Source organism: Necator americanus, chromosome III (assembly GCF_031761385.1).
Source record: "Necator americanus strain Aroian chromosome III, whole genome shotgun sequence".
Classification (NCBI taxonomy): Eukaryota; Metazoa; Nematoda; class Chromadorea; order Rhabditida; family Ancylostomatidae; genus Necator; species Necator americanus.
The window spans coordinates 20,984,762-21,004,382 of record NC_087373.1 but is presented as its reverse complement, the minus strand read 5'-3'; the positions used below and the strand labels follow the sequence as shown (position 1 = coordinate 21,004,382).

The 19,621-nt window shown below is 42.8% G+C and overlaps 3 protein-coding genes across 6 annotated transcripts; 1 reads left to right on the top strand and 2 right to left on the bottom strand.

Annotated features, from left to right (window-relative positions):
• Positions 1 to 381: 381 nt before the first annotated feature.
• Positions 382 to 4,851, top strand: RB195_010328 (uncharacterized protein; the record flags this gene model as incomplete). Of its 2 annotated transcripts, none has more annotated exons than XM_064191276.1 (6): positions 382 to 545; positions 604 to 744; positions 2,195 to 2,341; positions 2,397 to 2,575; positions 2,978 to 3,067; positions 4,763 to 4,851. In XM_064191276.1, the coding sequence occupies 6 exons, from the start codon at positions 382 to 384 to the stop codon at positions 4,849 to 4,851; spliced, it is 810 nt and encodes a 269-aa protein (XP_064048859.1). The 2 variants fall into 2 exon arrangements, with proteins under 2 accessions (XP_064048859.1, XP_013300696.1); XM_013445242.2 differs by having other exon boundaries at positions 460 to 545.
• A 493-nt stretch (positions 4,852 to 5,344) lies between these two features.
• RB195_010327 (uncharacterized protein) lies at positions 5,345 to 9,186 on the bottom strand (the record flags this gene model as incomplete). 2 transcript variants are annotated; one of them, XM_064191275.1, is made up of 3 exons in its annotated part: positions 5,345 to 5,497; positions 8,623 to 8,721; positions 9,130 to 9,186. In XM_064191275.1, 3 exons carry the CDS (start codon positions 9,184 to 9,186, stop codon positions 5,345 to 5,347), a joined length of 309 nt encoding a protein of 102 aa, XP_064048857.1. The 2 variants fall into 2 exon arrangements, with proteins under 2 accessions (XP_064048857.1, XP_064048858.1); XM_064191274.1 differs by lacking the exons at positions 8,623 to 8,721; positions 9,130 to 9,186 and adding an exon at positions 7,052 to 7,198.
• Positions 9,187 to 9,664: 478 nt separating this feature from the next.
• Positions 9,665 to 19,556, bottom strand: RB195_010326 (uncharacterized protein; the record flags this gene model as incomplete). Of its 2 annotated transcripts, XM_064191273.1 has the most annotated exons (20): positions 9,665 to 9,715; positions 10,728 to 10,845; positions 10,913 to 11,072; positions 11,129 to 11,255; positions 11,317 to 11,389; positions 11,715 to 11,818; positions 11,873 to 12,001; positions 12,464 to 12,619; positions 12,949 to 13,020; positions 13,074 to 13,094; positions 13,158 to 13,250; positions 13,354 to 13,485; positions 13,558 to 13,707; positions 15,395 to 15,468; positions 16,223 to 16,331; positions 16,395 to 16,496; positions 16,555 to 16,636; positions 16,702 to 16,883; positions 17,620 to 17,814; positions 19,515 to 19,556. In XM_064191273.1, the coding sequence occupies 20 exons, from the start codon at positions 19,554 to 19,556 to the stop codon at positions 9,665 to 9,667; spliced, it is 2,172 nt and encodes a 723-aa protein (XP_064048856.1). The 2 variants fall into 2 exon arrangements, with proteins under 2 accessions (XP_064048856.1, XP_013300697.2); XM_013445243.2 differs by having other exon boundaries at positions 13,074 to 13,250.
• Between the last annotated feature and the right edge of the window lie 65 nt (positions 19,557 to 19,621).

The window sequence follows — 19,621 nt, the reverse complement described above, 5'->3', positions numbered from 1 at the left end:
CAGCCAAACCGCGAATGCTTAGTATCTCACGTGCTATAAGGTTTCTGGAGAACTGTACTTTCAGCCATCGCTGAACCGTTCCCTATCTGAACTACAATAGTATGCCTTTTTTGGACAACAATTATCATACCCGTCACTTTTTTTGCTCCACGTGAGGTTCGTCTAGCTGTGAATGTATGTTCTCTTAGTGTAATAGAATATAGAAAAGCTTTCCGAGCAAATTTCTTCGTACGTCTAACGGCAATTTATTTAGCCTGGTTTTACTTGATAAATGATACAATCGTCACGTAAGCGGACATGTTTTGCTCGAATGACCAATAGTTTTCGATTTCCAGACCAATGCTGCGCTTCATATCCCTTTGAAAACCAGCTGCGCTGGTCATGTTTTCGGAGTTTCTCTGGAATTCGAGCGGGTTCGACTTGCTTCTCATGGTCTTCGCCTGGCTCGTGTTTCTATTCATGAGCTATTCGTCGGACGCTTTTGTAAGAACACGACGTCAGGCAGCACTAGCGACTAATCAACAGGATATTCCCATTACGCTTAGGTAAGACATGTCTGTGACAGAGTTCCATGAATTGTGACCTCTAAAATTGCTGACTTAGGTCGTTGATAACATGCCTCGCACCAGGAATCCGCGAAAACCTTTGCTTTGGGCCAAGGGTGGAAGTGCTGAAGAAGGAAAAGCTGGGCCTCACAGAGCGAAGAGGCGCAGCATATGGATACACGAATGGTGTTGACATTGGGTAAGCTTCTTGCCTACGGATATTCACGTCCGTTATTCAAAATAGGTGACTTGAGATGTTAGATGTCCTTTCCCTGTGCCCTGAGCAAAAGTATCAAAATCTTTGTCAAAAACACTTTAGCCTGTAAGTGAAACCTTAGAGGCAGCGTATCATAAAATTGAAGGTGTTGGGATATTTCAACGAACGAGTACTGTAGGAGTGTACTTCACGAATATAACCGCGATTCAACCAGGTGCTCCGGAAAAAAGGATGAGATAGAGCTTTGGTTGCACCCACGCAACTGCGATGCAGGAAATTGCGCGACAGAACGCGGGCAATTCCCTACCTTACGTACCACGTCCAAAGTTCAACTATTACATATAACTCAAAAAAGCGCCGGAAAGGCCCCACTCGCACAATTGCAGACGCATTGCGGGTTGCACTCGTTTTACTCAGTCTACCAGTCGTGGTCAATTGCTTTGTTGGGGAAACGGTGCAACCAAGGCAGTTACACATTTTTCTATATCATACATATCTGTTTCCTTAGAGATTCCAAAACAAACCAATTTCGTGGTACGACTGCCTTCAAGAACATGAGGATTAAGACGAAAATAGTTAACAAATATGAGAATGAATTCACAGCCTTTTTACTGCAACCTTGCAAAAAGTACTATTTCCGTTCCGCTGATCTGCCCCTAATTGCCGTTAAAAAAACAGCGTGGAGGAAGCCTTGTTTTTACGACGATTTCAGTTGCAACGCGCCACCTTGCGGTATGCACGCGCTGCTTTAAAGTGCGAGCGTCCGAAGATAAGTGATTTCTTCTCACCAGCCTAATCAGGTGAGACCAATGAGTAGGCTGCTGAGAGGATCGGAACGTGTGCATAGAGCAGCGTTCTAACGTACCTCGTGGGAACTAAGGCGATTCTCACGTCGGTTTTTATAACGGCACGACGAACGCCATCTGTAGCTTTTCCCATGCGGTCCCTTACCATGTCAGATTCTTCTTCGCTTTCTTTAATCCACATTGCTCACTTTCACTTCGCCATTCCTCTGCGTGCAAAGAATTGCCCTTAAGGCTGAGAGTGAACATATTGGGGTTCTATTCAATGTGTTTTCGCTGCTTTTTTTCCAAAACTTTGCCTCGAACAAGGCACCTAATAACGTGCCACTTCTGCGGAAGCAGGTGCTCGTACTGCCTCTGCCAGCAAACGCGAGAGACAGCTTCGGGAGCCTATTGGTTGTCCGCTCGCTCGCAGACACGATGCATGTGCCTGGTTTTGCAGAAAAGGCGCGCTATTAGATGCCTCGTTAGGGGATCCGATGCGACAAGATCACTCTACACCTGTTTTTTTTAGGACAAGTGGGGGAATCGAGAGTGTTCGCACTCGATTCTTGTTAGCTACCCTGTTAACCGTACTTTTTCATGTAGAGATAATAACATCCTCAATTTTGTGTCATGGTGCTTTTAAGCCTTCTCAAGCCTCACAATGTTCCGATGATTGAGGATGAGACTGAAATAGGACACCACGTGGGTGCAGTAGTGGATGTGACGGATAGCGACGGCGCAGTCGAATTCGGAGACAGATTGAAATTATTCAAAGCATTCCGCCTGAATAAGTACGTCCCCGCAAAATTTAATGCTGCAGCTAAATGCTTCTAGTCAAATTTGTAGTGGAGGAATTGCTGAATGGGATCGACAAGGCGCTGGAGTGGACGTCGGCTCCAGAGCTACGGCAGCAGATGATTTACTTAGATTGAGATGGACTCTTTTTGGTGTCAATATAGGCCCGAACGCGAGCCGGACCTTGGTTGGTCCTGCACCATCAACGTTGGGAGGGGAAAAAGGCTCCGGTGAGTATTTGTCGAAATATAGTAAGGTCAAGACGCATGATGCACGTACGCGTTTGCGCACGCGGCTGCTCTCGAGGCGTTTCGGTGGATCGTAGCGGCCAGGAGCGTGGTGAAACCCTTGCTGGCACCACTCTTCGCTGCAGTTTGCAACGGTCCCAACTCTGTTCCAACTGCTGTCTCCACCGCGCCGTTCCGAGCGCGTGCGCAAATGTAGTGCAACTATACTCGTGATTCATGTCGTTTTGACCCGACTATAGTAGGTTTTTGGAAGCAAACAAGGACTAAGTATTGTTGTTGTAAGTTCAAAGTTCGGTTCTGTGATTGTTTTCTCGTTATGTTAAGCTTGAATGAAAGTTCCTTTTTTGTCTTCGCAGTGGTCGTTTTGGTCAAAAGTGTTTTCAGGACTGAAGATGTTCAGTCCACTTCCGCTATTCTATCGTGGCCACTACAGCAGTCAAGGCGACTGGTACAGAAATCAGTTCTACAAACAAGGTAAGTGAAGATGAATGCTGTTGGAAAAAAGTCTGCTCGTGTTCCACAAAAAAAAAACAAACAATTAACTCAAGTGGTTTCTAACAACATAGGAAACAACAGAATAAGAACATCCTTACCTTTTAACACCACAACCACGAAGAATTTTTCGCTATCTTCAATTCACTGTACTGTGTATGAAATAGGAACTCAAACGACCAAACGCTATCTGCATCCCTTGGGATAATACGAAAAACGAAAAAAAAAAACAAATGCTTCATGCTGTTTCTGGCAGATTTTACTGTAGCAGCCGGCTGTTTCACTTCTCCCACCGCATCATTATTGGCGATGGAGTCTTTTTATTAATTATTACGTTAAGTCGAAAGTTCTCGGACAATGTGGTAGTGATGATTTCTAAAGATCATCACTCAGCAAAGAGCTGACAAAAATGGATGCGTTAGCTACCGTTTGATAGAGAATAAAAAGCTCTTCAAAGCCTTTTATTCTCTATCTTTCTCCATCTATCTGGCCAGGAACCCGCGGATATCGATAGATGTCTAAAGGAAATTTTCAAGGAGCACGCCTCCGCTAGAAGTACAGTCTACAAGTGGCACTCGAAGCTCGCGTCGGGAGACTATTCCATTGAAGATGAAGACCGTTCTGGACGCCCGATGGAGTTTTATTCGGTCTTCCTGTGGAGACAGGTGGAAGCCGATCCGTTTCAAATCACTCGCGAACTCACAGTCCCTCTTAGGATGAGTCAAGCCACAGTTGTTCACGGATTGAAGTCAATCGGCAAGGTGCGAAAACTAGGTCGATGGGTACCACATGTTCTGACTCAGTATGAGATGGCCGCGCTGATACGGCACTTTCTCTCCTTACGCTCAAACGCACCCATACCTGGCTTGAGCACATAGCCAAAGCACATAGGGGATGAGAAGTGGATTTCCTATTCTAACATTCATCGGCGTGTCCAATGGGTTGACAACGGTACGGATGCAGAAGACGTCCCTAAACTCAAAGTACACGGCAATAAGGTTAGCTATGCATCTGGTGAAGCGTACACGACGTCGAATACTAGGAGCTGCTCGCTCGGGGATGTACAGTGACCGCAGACGTCTACATTGAGCAAGTGAAGAATTTGAAGACAAATCTCGAAAACGCACTCCCGCAGCAGCGCGAAGTCTACTTCCAGCACGACAACGCTCGGCCGCACATTGCAAGAACGACCAAAGCCAAACTGATGAAATTCGGTTGGACCATTTTATCACACCCACCGTATTCCCCAGACCTGGCTCCTTCGGATTACCACCTTTTTTCCTATCTCCAACGTCATCTGGATGGTCAAGACTTCCAAACCAGCGACGACATCAAAAAGGCGCTCGAGCAGTTCTTCAAGGAGCAGTCCTCAGCGTTCTGAAGCAAGGGCATCTACGATCTGTCTAAACGTTGGCAGGAGACCATCGATGCCAATGGGGCATACTTCAAATGATTTACAATTATCGTTTAAAAATTGTAAAATAAATAAAAATATTGTCAATTTGTCCGAGAACTTTCGATTCAACCTAATAGCTCAATGCTCAATAACGCACTATTCATTTTACTTGAACAATATGTGCGGCCTGGGAGAAGAAGCATGAAGGATTTCCACGCTTTCAGTGGCTTGGAACTCCATACTTCATGTTCATATAGTAATGATGTCATGTCTTCGTTCAGGGGACGAATACAAGACTCCTGTTCAAAGGGCTTGTCCGTGGTGTTTTGCGGTCGACGACAGCTACCCAGTGCAACGACTGATTCAATGACTCGGTGAATATGCAATAGCGGACGTACAAATAAAAGTTTCACCTCTAATATTTTACGGTGAAGCATCCGTTTTGAATTTCATAGTGGCACAAGGTAGACTTTACAAGGAAAAACGAACATATCAGTATTACGTACTCCAGCAACTAATGCAGTCAATGGTCCCTAATCAGTCATCAAATCGAGGAAAAAATGAAGCACAATTTTTCTATCGAAAACAGCAGAACCCATTATTGATACATGCTCAGATCCGAATATGGAGATAGTAATTGAGAACCCGAACAAATTATAATGATGCGGCAAATGATTGACAGTGAGAACAATGATAATGAAAGGAACAATTTGTCCAAAACAGAACGCTAAACAAATCAGTGAACGAATTGTTATTCAAATATGTACAAAACAGCCTAAATGATTAATCTAGATAGGAAATAGATCGACGTACGCTTGGAAAGCTCTAATTGAATTTCATCTGTAAGCCAGCCTAACTTTCTCTCAGTTCATTCCACGCCATAAAGGAGAAGTGACAGCTCCGAGGCAAACGGCAACAATGTGGCGTGTCGATGTCGGCCCAAACCTGCTTCCAACAGTGACTTCTGAATGTGGCGGGTCAAATTGTTCCTCGATGAAGGTCTTCCACTCTCCATTCTGAAAATAAATTCGGACGCTTTATAATGCGAGCAAGCACAACACGAATTCCATGATTTTTGTGAGTTGTAATCCAATCAAGATATCACCATTGTTCTGTCCCCAATTTGATCCTTTTTCGACTTTCTAATGAACAGCCAACAAGCTGAGTGTTCATGATACACCATGCAGGGACAGAGTTCACTATTCCGAAAAAAGGCTGGGAAGGTGTTGCTGCCTTCGAGCCATCACGCAGAGCCCATTTCATAATTTGTTCGACGTCACTTTAATTAAGTTTTGTCCGGTGGCAGGTGAGAGCATCCTGTTCCCTGTTTGTAGCACTGGCCGCTGAATCTCCATGTCCACCCCAGAAACGGGACCCAAGAAGTGCGCCAGGGCAGCAACATGGTATCCCATTGATCTAGTTCTGTCTCTATCAATGAGATGATTTATGAACACATTTCTGAGTTTAGGTAGCGTCGAAAGCGGAACATCGGAGGGCTAATTGCGGATAGATAGACTCGCAGCTTGACTCCATTGGCGATGGGGTTCGTCAGCCAAAAGACTCTGGGTCAAGGAGTTGAATACAAAATTGGCTTTACGCATCTTTGCTGAGTACCTCTCTCGTAGCGGCCACAGTTTTTCAGCATACACCCCAAATAACAGTACTCATTCACGAGTTCAATTGATTGTTCGTCCACCCAGATTCCCGTTGAGGGTCTCGAGCAGACTCACATCTAATTGCACTTATCAGGGCGGAGTAGCAGTATCTAGGCTGCAGCTAGCTTCGACAGAAATTTGACAACACATTGTAACTTCGCGGTGCTTAAAGCGAATATTATTACATTATCGGCGTACTAGAGATCGATCAAGGGCATCCTTATGGTGCTAGGACGACAAAGTTGAACACAAAGGGCCCTTGTTCCACTTCACTTTTAACTTTGAACAGTGTAGTACATCCAGCTGGTGTTCGGACAGCAGCATTTGTTCTTCTATTCATGTATTCACCTATTAGGCGTACGGGTGCGGGTGTAGTGTAGTGGTTAGAGGTTTCGCTTCCTACACGATCCATCGTAGGTTCGAATCCGCCCTAGTGCTCACCAAGCCTTTCATCCATCCGGGGCGATAAATTAGTATCAGACTTGTCTGGGAGGATAAAAACACTGACTTGACACATCGGCTAGCCACCGCAAGTCATTGTATAGGCCAGTTACACGTTCGTAAACCTCAAACGATTCTGAATTGAAGTGAATGTGGGGGCGCTTCCCATGCGGATTGATTAACGTCAGAAACTTTATCCTTTATCCTTTATTAGGCGTACGACTTTTTCTGAGACTTCACCGGCGCGAAGCGCGTTGAGAAGACGCTTTCGGTGAAGAAAATTGAAAGCGGCTTTGAAGTCTAAGAAAAATAACTGTAGATGCTTCGAATACCGCTGGACCACTTCAACCACTTTCCTTACAATAAACATCGCTGATCGGTCGTCCATCTAGCAAGGCGAAAGTCGGCTTGTTAGTCACGAGTGGTTTCTCCACTATGTTTGGTTAGCCCATCCAGGGTGATCCGCTCCAAAACCTTGTACGTTACACGCAGCAATGATGTTCCTTGGTAATTCCTCGATTCCGTGGCGGATAGCTTCTTGTTGAGAGGAATTATGATACACTGTCTCCACGAGTCAGACATGCATTCGTCAATCCATATCAAAAGGATGATATTTGTCATCTCACGAAATCAAGACTAAGGAAGATTTTTCAGCTCCAACTCAGTCGGTGGTTGTGGCCGCGGTGTATAACGGTTTTCAGGCGTGCGCGAGTTCAGGAACTGACGGTGTTTGCCGGTTCAGCAACGTGTTGAAAAGTTCCATCTAAATGGTCAAGGTTGCTTCCCGATAACGAATCCGTTACCAGTGTTTAGGACATGCGAACACTCCTCCATCTTCCATCTTCCCGCTATATTGCCTTAGCTGAGCATAGGCTTTTCAAACTCCTTCGCTCTTGACGTCCGTTCGTTCTCACAATCACGTTTCAGCTGACGTAGCAACCTTCTTCTCAGACATTTCTCCTGAAAGAACACGACGGTAGTGCGGGCTACACATACAGAGTACGTGAAGTAGAGTACGTGAAGGGTGAGTACGTGAGTCTTGTCTCCGCAGCTGCAAAATCGAGCTACTTTCTCGCTCTCAAAACCGGGAGCGTTTTCTTTGAAGCATCCTGAAAACATCTAGTGAAAGAGTCAACGTCATTCACTCTCTTCTTAGTCCGTAATCCAATATTGATTGACACTGGTTGGGCGGAATTCGTTTCTGCATTCATCGCCTTTTTGAGCGGCCAAGTGGAGCTTCGGTTGATGTTGAACATCTAGCTGAGAAGAACTGGAGGAGGAGGAGAGGGTGGGGGTCGGGATTGAATGCGACATCCCAGAAAGTTCTATATTTTCGGATACTGTGGAGGATTCCTCCTAAACGTGGATGCTTCGTCCTTCATGCTTCGTGATGGGTCCGTCTGCTCGCGGAGGTCTATGAGACGACTTCTGTTGTCGGATGTTTTGCTCATGCGATTGAACACTTTCCAAGCACATCGGACTTTTCTTCGTGCCCATTCTTTGCATTCACATCTATTCCGTCAATTGCGACCTGCCAGCTTTGTATCTTGGATATAAACGTATTACATTTTTCATAAAATGCGTCCTTGCTGTAGTCCTCAGCAATTTCCAGTGGTGCATGAGCACCTACGACTAAGCTTTCCGATCCCACAATCGCGCAAAGCACCTTGACGATACTGAACCAAACTCCTCGACCAGCTTGTTGTAATCGTTTCTCAGAGCTACTACGCAGCCTCCCACTTTCCTTTCATCAGCATCGCCGCAGTAGATGGTGTAATTGTCGCAGAGACAGAGCGGCTTGTTGGAGTCCACTTGGTAGCGGCCGGCAGTTGAATGCTATGAGAGGAATGTTTGCTGCCAAAGGTTCCATGTTTCCCTCGGACATTCGATCTCTCAGGGTATGGGCTTTGACATGGTGATGAGGGACAATACCTTGTTGCAATGTATGGAAAACTTTTGCGATATAACAGTGCAGGTTATATAGCTCGTACACTCCGAAGGCGTATACTCAAGTATCTGATTGCGTTTAGTAAAAGCAGGCCCACCACGTGCACGTAACAATTGTATACGCGGCCCCATACGGGAATGTAACACTCAAATAGGATATCCGTTCTAGACTTCCTTGCCCGGAACCAAACTTGTCCCTAAAATTGTTTTTGGTTATGTTATGACCAGAGAAATGATAAGTAGAACATAGAGCAATAGCGAAAACGACTGTGAAGAACCTATCTCGGTACACATATTTGAGCTTTGTTTGACATACGAAGAAGAAAGAAAAAAGTGTGGCTTGCCTTCATGAAATCCTCATATTTCAAGAATTGTTCTGCTGTTTGTTTGCTAAGTGTTCCAGATAAAACCACTAAAACCGCGCTCTTTGTCCGCTCAAGCTAACACCCACAAAACAGACAAAATAGGTAAATTAGCAGAATTATGCATTTTTAATTCCGAAATTGGCATTAAAGATTCACAGAACTCAAATGTTGTTGTCCGAATAAGCTGTTTAATGCAGGTACGTCAGTACACTACTACTAGGGAAAAGTCGGTGTACAAACAAGCCAGAGTCCCATCACAACGTAAGCGCTTTGCCACTCCACCTCAGGTGACAACATTTTGACACTCTTGGGTTCCGACAAAAACCTGCTCGTTTAAATCCAACAAGTCGATTTGCGTCCTTACCACTTACATGTCCTCATCTACTTACTATAGTGCCGATGAATGAATTTTTCTACTACCACTTTTTTTACTATCGAATACTACCGTATTACCACCGAACTGCTATAATGCTATGTATCTTTATTTATACATTGATGTAGCACGCAAACACTCGTACCATCGGCGACATGAAACGAACCTGTGATAGATGCACTGGATAATTCAGGTAACAATATCGACAGCTACCTACTAACAATCATGATTTTTTTTGAAATATGTATACTTATGAATGAACATTGTAGAACTGCTATCACAACACCCACTTGCACCGGAAAAAAGTAATTTAAACTACATGAATGATGTACACAGCATATTAGCATCTACTGACTCTTGATTTAGGAATCTAAGAGAGATAAGAGGAAAGAAATCGAGGGTTTACGACTTGGCGCTCTGCTTTTCCTGGTTCTTCTCCAGTTTGTCCAAGACCTGGAAGTAAATTTTGTAGTTATGCGCCCAAAAAAGTGCAGAAAGATCGCGATTATGGTGTTCATCGACTTCGCAGAACAGGGCTGGTATGATTCGATGTGGTGAAGGACACTTCGGAAATAGTTAATTAAGTACAAAAATAGATGTGGTGTGTAGTTGGGCAAAAAAACATCGTCTTGTGTCCTTGTCTTGTGGAGGGGCCTGTCTGGGGTCGTGTAATGTCTGGGGTCCACTTTCATAGAACCAGCATTTCAGAATTAGCAACCGCATAGTCTGGTTCCACAAGTGCACCATTCATTCCAAATGACTCTGGGCCTACATGTACATGATTAGTATAAAATGACATTATTTTCTGCAGATTTTGGATTGGTCTTTTCTCACATTGTGAAATGGACAACGCCGTACTCTATTTTCGAGGAACTTTCCGTTTTTCGTCAACTCCATTTCAAACCTTAGCTGCGAAAAGACAGTGTTGAGTTGTTGTAGTATACAGGTGTTCGATTAGACGAAAAGGTCGTCTTTGCACGGAATAACACTGCACGCTACAGAAAGCGAGAATATCTACAGAAGAGCGTTGCATCACCAATATATTCTGTACAATTGAGCAAATCAAGCAAAGCAAAGAATGCTATGTATAGTAGGGTCAAAAAGCACAGTGCAATTGCGTACGCGGCTTCTCTCGAGGGCGCGGTGGAGCGTAGCGGTTAGGAGCCTACTGGACCCCTTGCTGGCACCACCCATCATTGCAATCTGCGATGGTCCCACCTCGGTTCCAGCTGTTGCCCCCACCGCGCCGTTTCGAGCGCGTACGCAAATGCACCGTGCTTCATGTCGTTTTGACCTGACTAGTTGGTTTTCATTTATGCGCCAACATAGAAGTTCTCTGTTATTTTTAATGTTGTGACCTTCACACTGGACTAAACATTACAATGTGCCTTTCTTAGAAAAAAAAGCTTTTGCTCCAAGAAGAGGGGCAAATGGCTGGAAAGGAATGAGAAAACCAAACACTCACCTGCATTGCACAAGCGGGCAACCTGGTTCCAGGTCCAAAAATTAGGGATACTCCAGCCTTGTACAGTTCGTCGTAGTCCTGTGGCGGAATTACACCTCCAGCAACCACAATGATATCTCTGAAAAAGGCGACTAATACTTCTACTGGAGTTTTGGATTGAAAAGGAGTATTTTGCTCCAACTCACTCTCTCCCCAGCTTGGCTAATTCCTGAATAAGTTGGGGTACCAGTGTCAAATGTCCAGCAGCAAGACTGCTAGCTCCAACCACATGAACATCAGCGTCGACAGCTTGTTGAGCGGCTTCAGCAGGCGTTTGGAAGAGAGGCCCAACGTCAACGTCGAAACCTAAACCTCGAATTTGAGTTATCTTCCCGAAGCAACAGGTGCAAAAGTAGATTTACCAAGGTCTGCAAATCCAGTGGCAACTACTTTTGCTCCACGGTCATGTCCATCTTGACCCATCTTAGCTACCATGATACGTGGCTGTCGACCTTCCTTTGCCGCGAACGCTTTTATACGCTCCATCACCTGAAATCAAGTTTGCTAAATATGATTTTGCAAGGAGGATTTAGAAGGCAAGATTGCCCACCTGAGCCATTTCGTTTGTCTCTCCGAATTCAGACTTGTATGCACCAGACACCATTCTGTTGACAGCAGCGTATCTGGAACAGTAGATTAGAGCGAAAGAACGCCTGGAGACTGCTAGCAACCCCGAATTCCAAGAAATTCAAACTTCTTTAAATAGCTTCACGATATATCGGTAATTATCTCTAGTTTTCACAAGCAAACAAGCAAGAATGCTGGTTTTCATTGAATTAGCTTGTGTTTCGTGGATTACTGAGAAAATTCACGTAATATCAAGGACGGCGGGTGGAGATTAGTATCAGTTAGATTTACGAGTTGTATGCTAACTAATACCTAATACCACTTACTACCTTCTACACTGCTCAAATGACCACCAAGGTAAATTATTCTATGGGACGTTACCGTGTGAACACTTTCTCCATAGCATCACTAATCTCTCCAACACTGCAACGAGCACGCGATGCTTCAACGGCCAATTCTAGAAGGTTTTCTTTTCCAGCAGATCCCTGCAATATTGCGTCTGGCTGAACATCAGACTATCTACTTTTACCAATTCTTACCCTTGTGATCGCTTCAAGTGCCGCTTTGGCACGTGCCGGATCTCTTGTCTTGCGAATATGTTCTAATTTTGCGATTTGTTGCTCACGCACCTTCTGATTGTCTACTTTAAGTACGTCAACTTGGACCTCCTAAAAATTATTAAAGCTAGATGGATTCGATTAAACTCTTTATCTGTGACATCAACCGGCAAATGACAATTAACTCAAAGTACATTTCTTCATCTCATTGGTTGTGTTGAAAACACTTCTTCCTCTTAGTCCTTGTACAGGAGTTTGAAAATTGTAACTACGAATGCAGCATCTGTTTTGTGGCTACAAGTGAATCAAAAATGAATTTTCAGACTATTATTGCGTTCTGTCAAGAAGCTGACGAGGGCGAAATGTTAGCATGTGATGGGTGGGGAAGGTAGAATTGAGAGGAACCCGTAAAGAGGCTCCGCTCGTAGCCTCATTTCAGTAATATTACAAGTTGACGCAGCTACTGTTTCTCTGCTATATAAACCCTTAGATGATACCATTGTTGTGGTATGCAGGACCTCTGGAATGTAAAATCTAACTGGTTGTCCACTGGATCTAGAGGCAAAGACACACCTTGTCGAGGCGATACTTGTTTACTCCAACGATGACGTCCTTGCCAGCATCTATTCGAGCCTGTTTTTTCGCAGCCGCCTCTTCGATCCTCAGTTTCGTCATGCCTGACGCTACAGCCTTCGCCATGCCGCCGAGTTCCGTTATTTCGTCAATAACCTGTAATTCAAAACGGTAAAATTCAAAGTGATATTTAGCCTGCTTTTGACGAGAAGACTGAATAGAAAATCAGTTGAAGCCTATCCGAATGCTAATTTCTAACGCTGAGCGCCTGGAAAAAGTTCTGGTTTTGACGGTCTTTCTGTTGCGCCTTGGTAGACTTGTCTGTATTTCTTCGACAGAAAATGCTGTTTTGGGTCGTAAGACAGTCCCAGTTAAAAACAAGTGTGAGAAAAACTATCTGTTCTTCATGAGTGTTATTATTTTGTGCTGATTAATAGAAGTAGAACTGGAGTCTACAATTAATAACAGGAGTAAAATTCTCCAACCTTTCTCGCCTTCTCGTAGATCTCATCTGTCAAAGATTCCATCATATATGAACCTCCCCAAGGGTCAGCTACCTAAAAATGCTTAACATTTTATTCTACATCGAAACTGGAAGTGTTGAACGCACCCTACAGATGCCACTTTCTTCCTGAATAATGATTTGAGTGTTTCTTGCAATACGAGCTGAGAACTTTGTTGGTAGACCCAGTGCCTCATCAAATGAGTTAGTGTGAAGTGACTGTGTTCCGCCGAAAACAGATGCCATTGCCTCGATTGTCGTGCGAATGATATTGTTGTAAGGATCCTGAAATGTCGAATAACAATTCCTTTAGAATTACGGCAAGTCAATGAATTGCTTTGCAACTTTCCCTCCTCACCGTGCTTCTGTTGGAGTTAAGAATACATACCTGTTCAGTGAGGGACCATCCACTTGTCTGTGAGTGAGTGCGTAGCATTAACGACTTGCTGCTTTTCGGTTGGAACCGCTCCTTGATAAGGTTAGCCCAAAGACGACGAGCGGCACGCATTTTTGCAATCTCCTGAATAAAATGCGCTACAACAAATATATAGCAGTCCTACTATGGCTTGGAAGACAAGAGTTGTCTGCTTACCATGTAAAAGTTCATACCGATGCCCCAGAAAAAGCTAAGGCGAGGCGCGAAAGCATCGATGGTGAGACCAGCAGCGATGCCAGTTTCACAGTACTGAATTCCATCGGCAATAGTGAACGCCATCTCCAAAACTGCATCAGCACCAGCTTCCTGGTAATGTTTTACTGATAGTTAATGCCAATTAATTATCTAAGAAACATGACACTGCACATGAAATCGTGAACTTCAGTGACATCGAAGGCACTACGCTTCTTTAGTATATATATATATATATATATATATATATATATATAAAAAAATATATATATATATATATATATATATATGACAGTCTGTACTTCCGGCTAAACCCGGACTTCAAACTTTTTTGTGCTGTTCTCTTCGCTCTCCTTCACTGATCAGAATCAAATTAATCAAAATTAATCAAAAATTAATAGTAATGAAATTAAAATAGAATTCTGTTATTCTAACAACGTCTTCTTCTGTCTTTTTCACCATAAATAAAGACTAAATATTTCATATTTTTCTTTGTAAATAGTAAATATTTGAATACGTTCAAACTGTGTCTACATTATATTGTTATCGAAGGAGTGTTTGAAGCTGAAGTTTGAATATTCTCAAAATGTACAACTGACGCGTTTAGAAAGGAAAATATGAAATCTTTAGCCTCTATTTATAGTGAAAAATAAAGAAGAAAACGTTGTCAGAATAATAGAATTCTGACTTTAATGTCACTACTGTTAATTTTTGATTAGTTTTGATTATTTTGATTTTGATATGTACATATACACATCATATATATACATATATATGTATATATATATATATATATATATATACATATCATGTGTGTGTGTGTCGAAAATACTCCATAATGATGCAAAACTCTGCACCGGTGAGTTGCCGAACCATCGCCATACACCTGAAAGGCGAGCACTCTACCCTTCACTATTTTTCCAATCTGTACATGTCTGTATGTTGGCCTTGATAAGACAAGTTAGTTTCTCTCATACGTTAGTGATTGAAAATAAATTTTATATGAATGTATACTTCCAATTTTGCAAACTGTAATGCTATAATAACGGACGTATTCTGTCACGTGTGTGCATCTCTATGTGTGTGTGTGTGTGTCTTAGTCAAGCAATTCCAAAAAGAGAGGGAGACGGATACCATGGCTTCGGTTCGGTGCCCGGAGCCAGATAGCCGTAAAATGGGGTGGGACGGGTCTCACTGGGTTGAAATTTTGCGCCAGTGCCAGAAAGGTATAAAGTGGGGAGAGACGGGTTCCACGCGTCCGAATGGTGCGCGGGAGCCCCAAGGCGGTAGAATGGGTTTCTATGGTTCCTTCGCACATCTATTTCGCAGCATGTCTCCTGACGCTGCTAACATCCTTCTTTCAAAAAAAGCAAACATGCGAACGGCTCATCAAATACAATGCGTAGTAGCCAACAGTTTACGCGATGTGACGTAGAACTTTATTTTTATCACTACGATAGTGATATTCACGTCGTTCTATGTTAGCACATCATTTTTTGCTAATAGTTGAGAACGGAGGAAACTCATACTTCGAATAATGTTTCCAAATCGTGGAGGTTTGAGAGAAACACAGCAATTATAATTTTACATTTTACTTTCACTTTACAAAAATGTCGCTGCTGTTATTTCTGTTATTTTTTGTTGATCGGTGAAGGCGAGCGAAGCGAGCACCAAAATAAGCCTGAAGTCCGGCTTTAGCCGGACGTTCAGGCTGGTATATATATATATATATATATATATATATATATATATATATAACAAAGTTCTCAGATGCTTGGACCCTTTTCAAAACTATTCTTACTTGCATATGATAGCCAGAAATAGAGATGCTGTTCCATTTGGGCATTTCCCTACTGGTGTATGCAAAGATGTCTCCTGAAAATGCGAATAATAAAATGAAAATCGCATTGATAAGCACAAGGGATTTCTTTCATTTTGGAGGGATAGGTTCGTGCTATTTCAGTATGTACAGCGAAATAACTCATTGCCGAATTCGAAACGTATCCCGAATTTCTGCTTCTTTATTATGTTCTTATAATTTGGGCTTCCTTATATGTTCCTGTACTACGTTATTCCATAGTTTCCGCTTATATTAATAAGAATAAGGGAATAAAGGTGCAATCACAATGATCGGGTGTTGAAGCACCTTCCACAAGTCCGCGTCAACAAGCCGCACGATTAATTTCCTCCGATTGCTCTTTTAACGCCTAGCATTAAAAAAAATGAGGCGTATCGTATTCGTCTCATTGTAGGCAGCGCTCGAAAAAATAGGTTTTGAGTTCAATCTCTTCAGTAGTTAATGGGTTGCGACTGCCGAAGGAAAAACGAAACACACACTACAAATCCCGAAATATGGAGGACCAGAAATACCTGGAAAAGAAAGGCCAATTTATCCGACGAAGCAATTCTTTACAGTCACAGGAGTGACAAAATGGAGGCACGTGAAGTGGATTTCAAAAAGTGCAACGAGTTGTTCCGCTGGTTATACTGAGGCCTCTGATCCCTAGATAAGAATGAAGTACCTACCCTCTTTCAAAACTACATCTTGCCATTTATTCACTGGTGAAAACAGCCCAATCTCAAGTATTTTCTCGAACGCTCCCCTACATAATTGATACTAGGTACTTGCCAATAATACGCATGGACGGCTCCGGTGGATAGATGTAAGTATTACGGACCATAAACTCCTTCAAAATATCGTTCTGAATGGTTCCAGCCAGATGTTTACGATCGACACCCTGTAACTCGGATACGCTCAACACAAGGAGGATTGTGCAGGTTATATTATAAACTGTACTCACTGATTCTTCAGCAGCAACTATGTACATGGCAAGGACTGGGATAACTGCTCCATTCATAGTCATCGATACACTCATCTTTGAGAGGTCGATGCCGTCGAAGAGCTAAAAAATAATCCCGATCTACTGAAATGTTGTTCTCCAGGACAGCTGTGCAATGCACCTGTTTCATATCTTCTACCGAGTCGACGGCTACGCCAGCCATGCCGACGTCACCAAACACTCGCGGATTGTCGGAGTCATAACTGGAAAAAGATTTCCCATGGGCTATTTTTGAAGCTAAAAGATGATTGCTCATTCAAACAGTAACCCTCTATGAGTGGCCAAATCGAAGGCGACGGAGAGACCCTGTTGTCCGGCTTTGATGTTCTCCTTGTAGAATGCGTTAGATTCCTCCACAGTTGAGAATCCCGCATATTGTCGTATCGTCCATGGTCGTTGAGTGTACATCGTTGGGTATGGTCCACGAGTGAAAGGATATTTTCCAGGTAACTGGAAAGCTCTAGTTCAGGACAGAGTGGAAGGTCCTCAATGTTGCCTTCACTTATCCCCGCACGATTGTAGAAAAGGGATGGCATGAAGTGTCATAACTTCTAGTCTTCTATTTGCTTCTATTTGAAAAAAATTGCTTTGATTTTCACCATTTCACCGGTAATTTTACCAATGATCTACTTTACATGTTTTCATCTCTTCTGTCTTATTGGTGTAAAGAGCTGCCTCGTTGGATGAAATAGAGCTCTGAGGCTCCTGAGACCTTTGATTCTTCAATTCGTAAAGCGCATTTGGTGTCTTTTCTTGCCACTTTTGAACCGCTTTTTCGGACCTGCTTTACTAGTTCAAAATACTAGACGTCGTAATTTCAGGAAACAACGCCTCTTCGAGGACGATTAGGCACACCAATGAGGTGACACTCATGAGGCTAATCAACAAGAATAGTAGAAGGAAGTGACTAACTGCACTGCAACACTGCTCCACTTCACTAATTTTTGTTCCGGATTTTCATGCTTTTTTTGATGGGGCCACAGTGTATCTTATCTTAAATCGAAACAACCAGCAAATGACGTTCAGGGAACAAAAACTATTGTTGCAGTACGATTTTTTGCAGTGTTTGGACTGTTTCTTCGCCTTTTCAGAGAAGAACAAAGCAACGCAGATACTGTGGAAAAGACATGTTGGACAGGAAAACACTATGAAAAACTTCTGTTTAGGAAGAGTTAGAAGATCTGACCTCTGAAGGCTTCCCTTCGTCGCATTTACGGTCATCCTTGAGGTAGAGTGGCTTTATGGGGATACCTTCAGGTGTGTTCCAAATCAAAGAATTCGGATCCTTTCCCTTCATTGCTTTTTTTGCCATTTCTGACCAGGCGGAATCGATTGGTAACGGCTGGTAGCCGGTAGTGTAAGTAGAGGCTAGTCTCAGTGCCTGTAAATTACAAGGGTGTACTATTTCAAGATTAGTTCGCGAACAAAAATAATTATTTGCAAGTAGTACTCTGTTTATTAGAACTCTCAAGTTTTGAAAAGGAAGCTCTTCGGACGAACATCATTCAGGAATGGACTGTTTTGTACATTGCATGTGACAATTCATTTTGTGGCTGTCATGTTTTGTTCAAACATAAGATACCTTCGCAGCTAGCATGGATTTCGCTCACTTCCGAGCCGAAATGAGTGATTTTTTATAGGCAAAAACGGAAACGACCAGCATGCGAGTGTATCAGCGATTAGCCAGCGATCCTCTTTTATTTCATTATAATTTCAAAACATGCCTTTCGCTTCGCTCTATCCCCCGTTCGACTTTAGTTGGTTCTATCGAGTTTTATATATATATATATATAATGTGTATATGTAGCTATAGAATTTGTAGCACCGGCATAAGGCACGTTGGTGACACGCCAACTAAATTCTGACTAATTTCAACTTAAATTTCCCGCTGAATTTTAAATTCACTGTCCAATACTACCTTGTCAGAATGGTTGCAAGGATCGGGAAACATTACTGGAAAAAAAGAACTCAACAAAAGATTTCGTTGACTGAAAACGAACGCATTAGACGCACTCACATACCTACTATGTAGGTAGCCTCAGATACTAAGATTTTCGCGTTATCCGAAACTGAGTGTTCATGGAGGGTGCATTACTGTGTTGGCCTTCAGTGCAATTCTTAGAACGTTTATATATACGCGGCAAGGAGGAAATATGTCGCCAATGATGGAGGAGGATGTGAAGGTTTTGGTTGGAGGGAAAAATTCAGAAAAGGAGAGTTTCAGCCAACAAATCCAGTAAGTTCAGCCCTGGAAGGATAAATTAGAAAATGAAGAATCCTAAAAAGAAACAAACCATCTCCTCTTCGTCATCAAAACCGCGCTACTCAGTGTGATTCACTTCATTTCTTAACGCAAATTTGGTACATCAGTTTGGGAGATAACCGCTCGTGTAGACATAGTCGGTTTTAAAACACTTGGATACATGCACCCTCCAAATTATGTCTCCATTAACGAAGAAATCATTATTGAATAGCAGCGTATCTGATTACTCCCATGTATCCGTCGTTACGCGTTTATCTACTTTTGTTAATGTTATTCGGCAGGCTATAATATCTGAGACGTTTTTGTGGCAGTTCGAGACTCCCCAACCATTAGATCGTTGTAGCACATCTACGGACTCCAATTCAGCAGTTTCTTGAAGACACCGCTGGGATCAAATTTTGAGATCAAATCTCACTTCAGGCTCACGAACGAGGTTATGATCGAAGGAGAGAACGACTGAGTTAGACAATATGAGGAAGCCGATTACTGTAATTCTCAATTATTTTTTGAGTAAATAATAATAATGTTTTTAGCAATATGATGATATCAGTCCCATTAGATAGTATGTATCTAGCAGGCGCACCGCGTGTAATCGCATGGATACAAAGAAAAAAGCCTACGAAACCAATATCATTCCAGCGCAAGTGCTGACAGTTGCAGAAGCTGACTATGTTTCTCACTAAGTCCAGAGTTTACTTATAATGTGTGATCACGGTGGATTAAAAATTGCGCACAGATTGCAGAAATAACTAAGTATCTGAATAGTGTCAACGCTAAACAGCTTCAAAGAAAACCCAAAAAAGAAAAGCGCGACTTACATTTAGTGAACGGCCTGATATTTGTCGAAGAAGAAGCGACATCTTCCGGAGAGGTCGACCGTTTGCGATACTCTACCAACTGCAAATGACTGTGCTTTATAGAACAA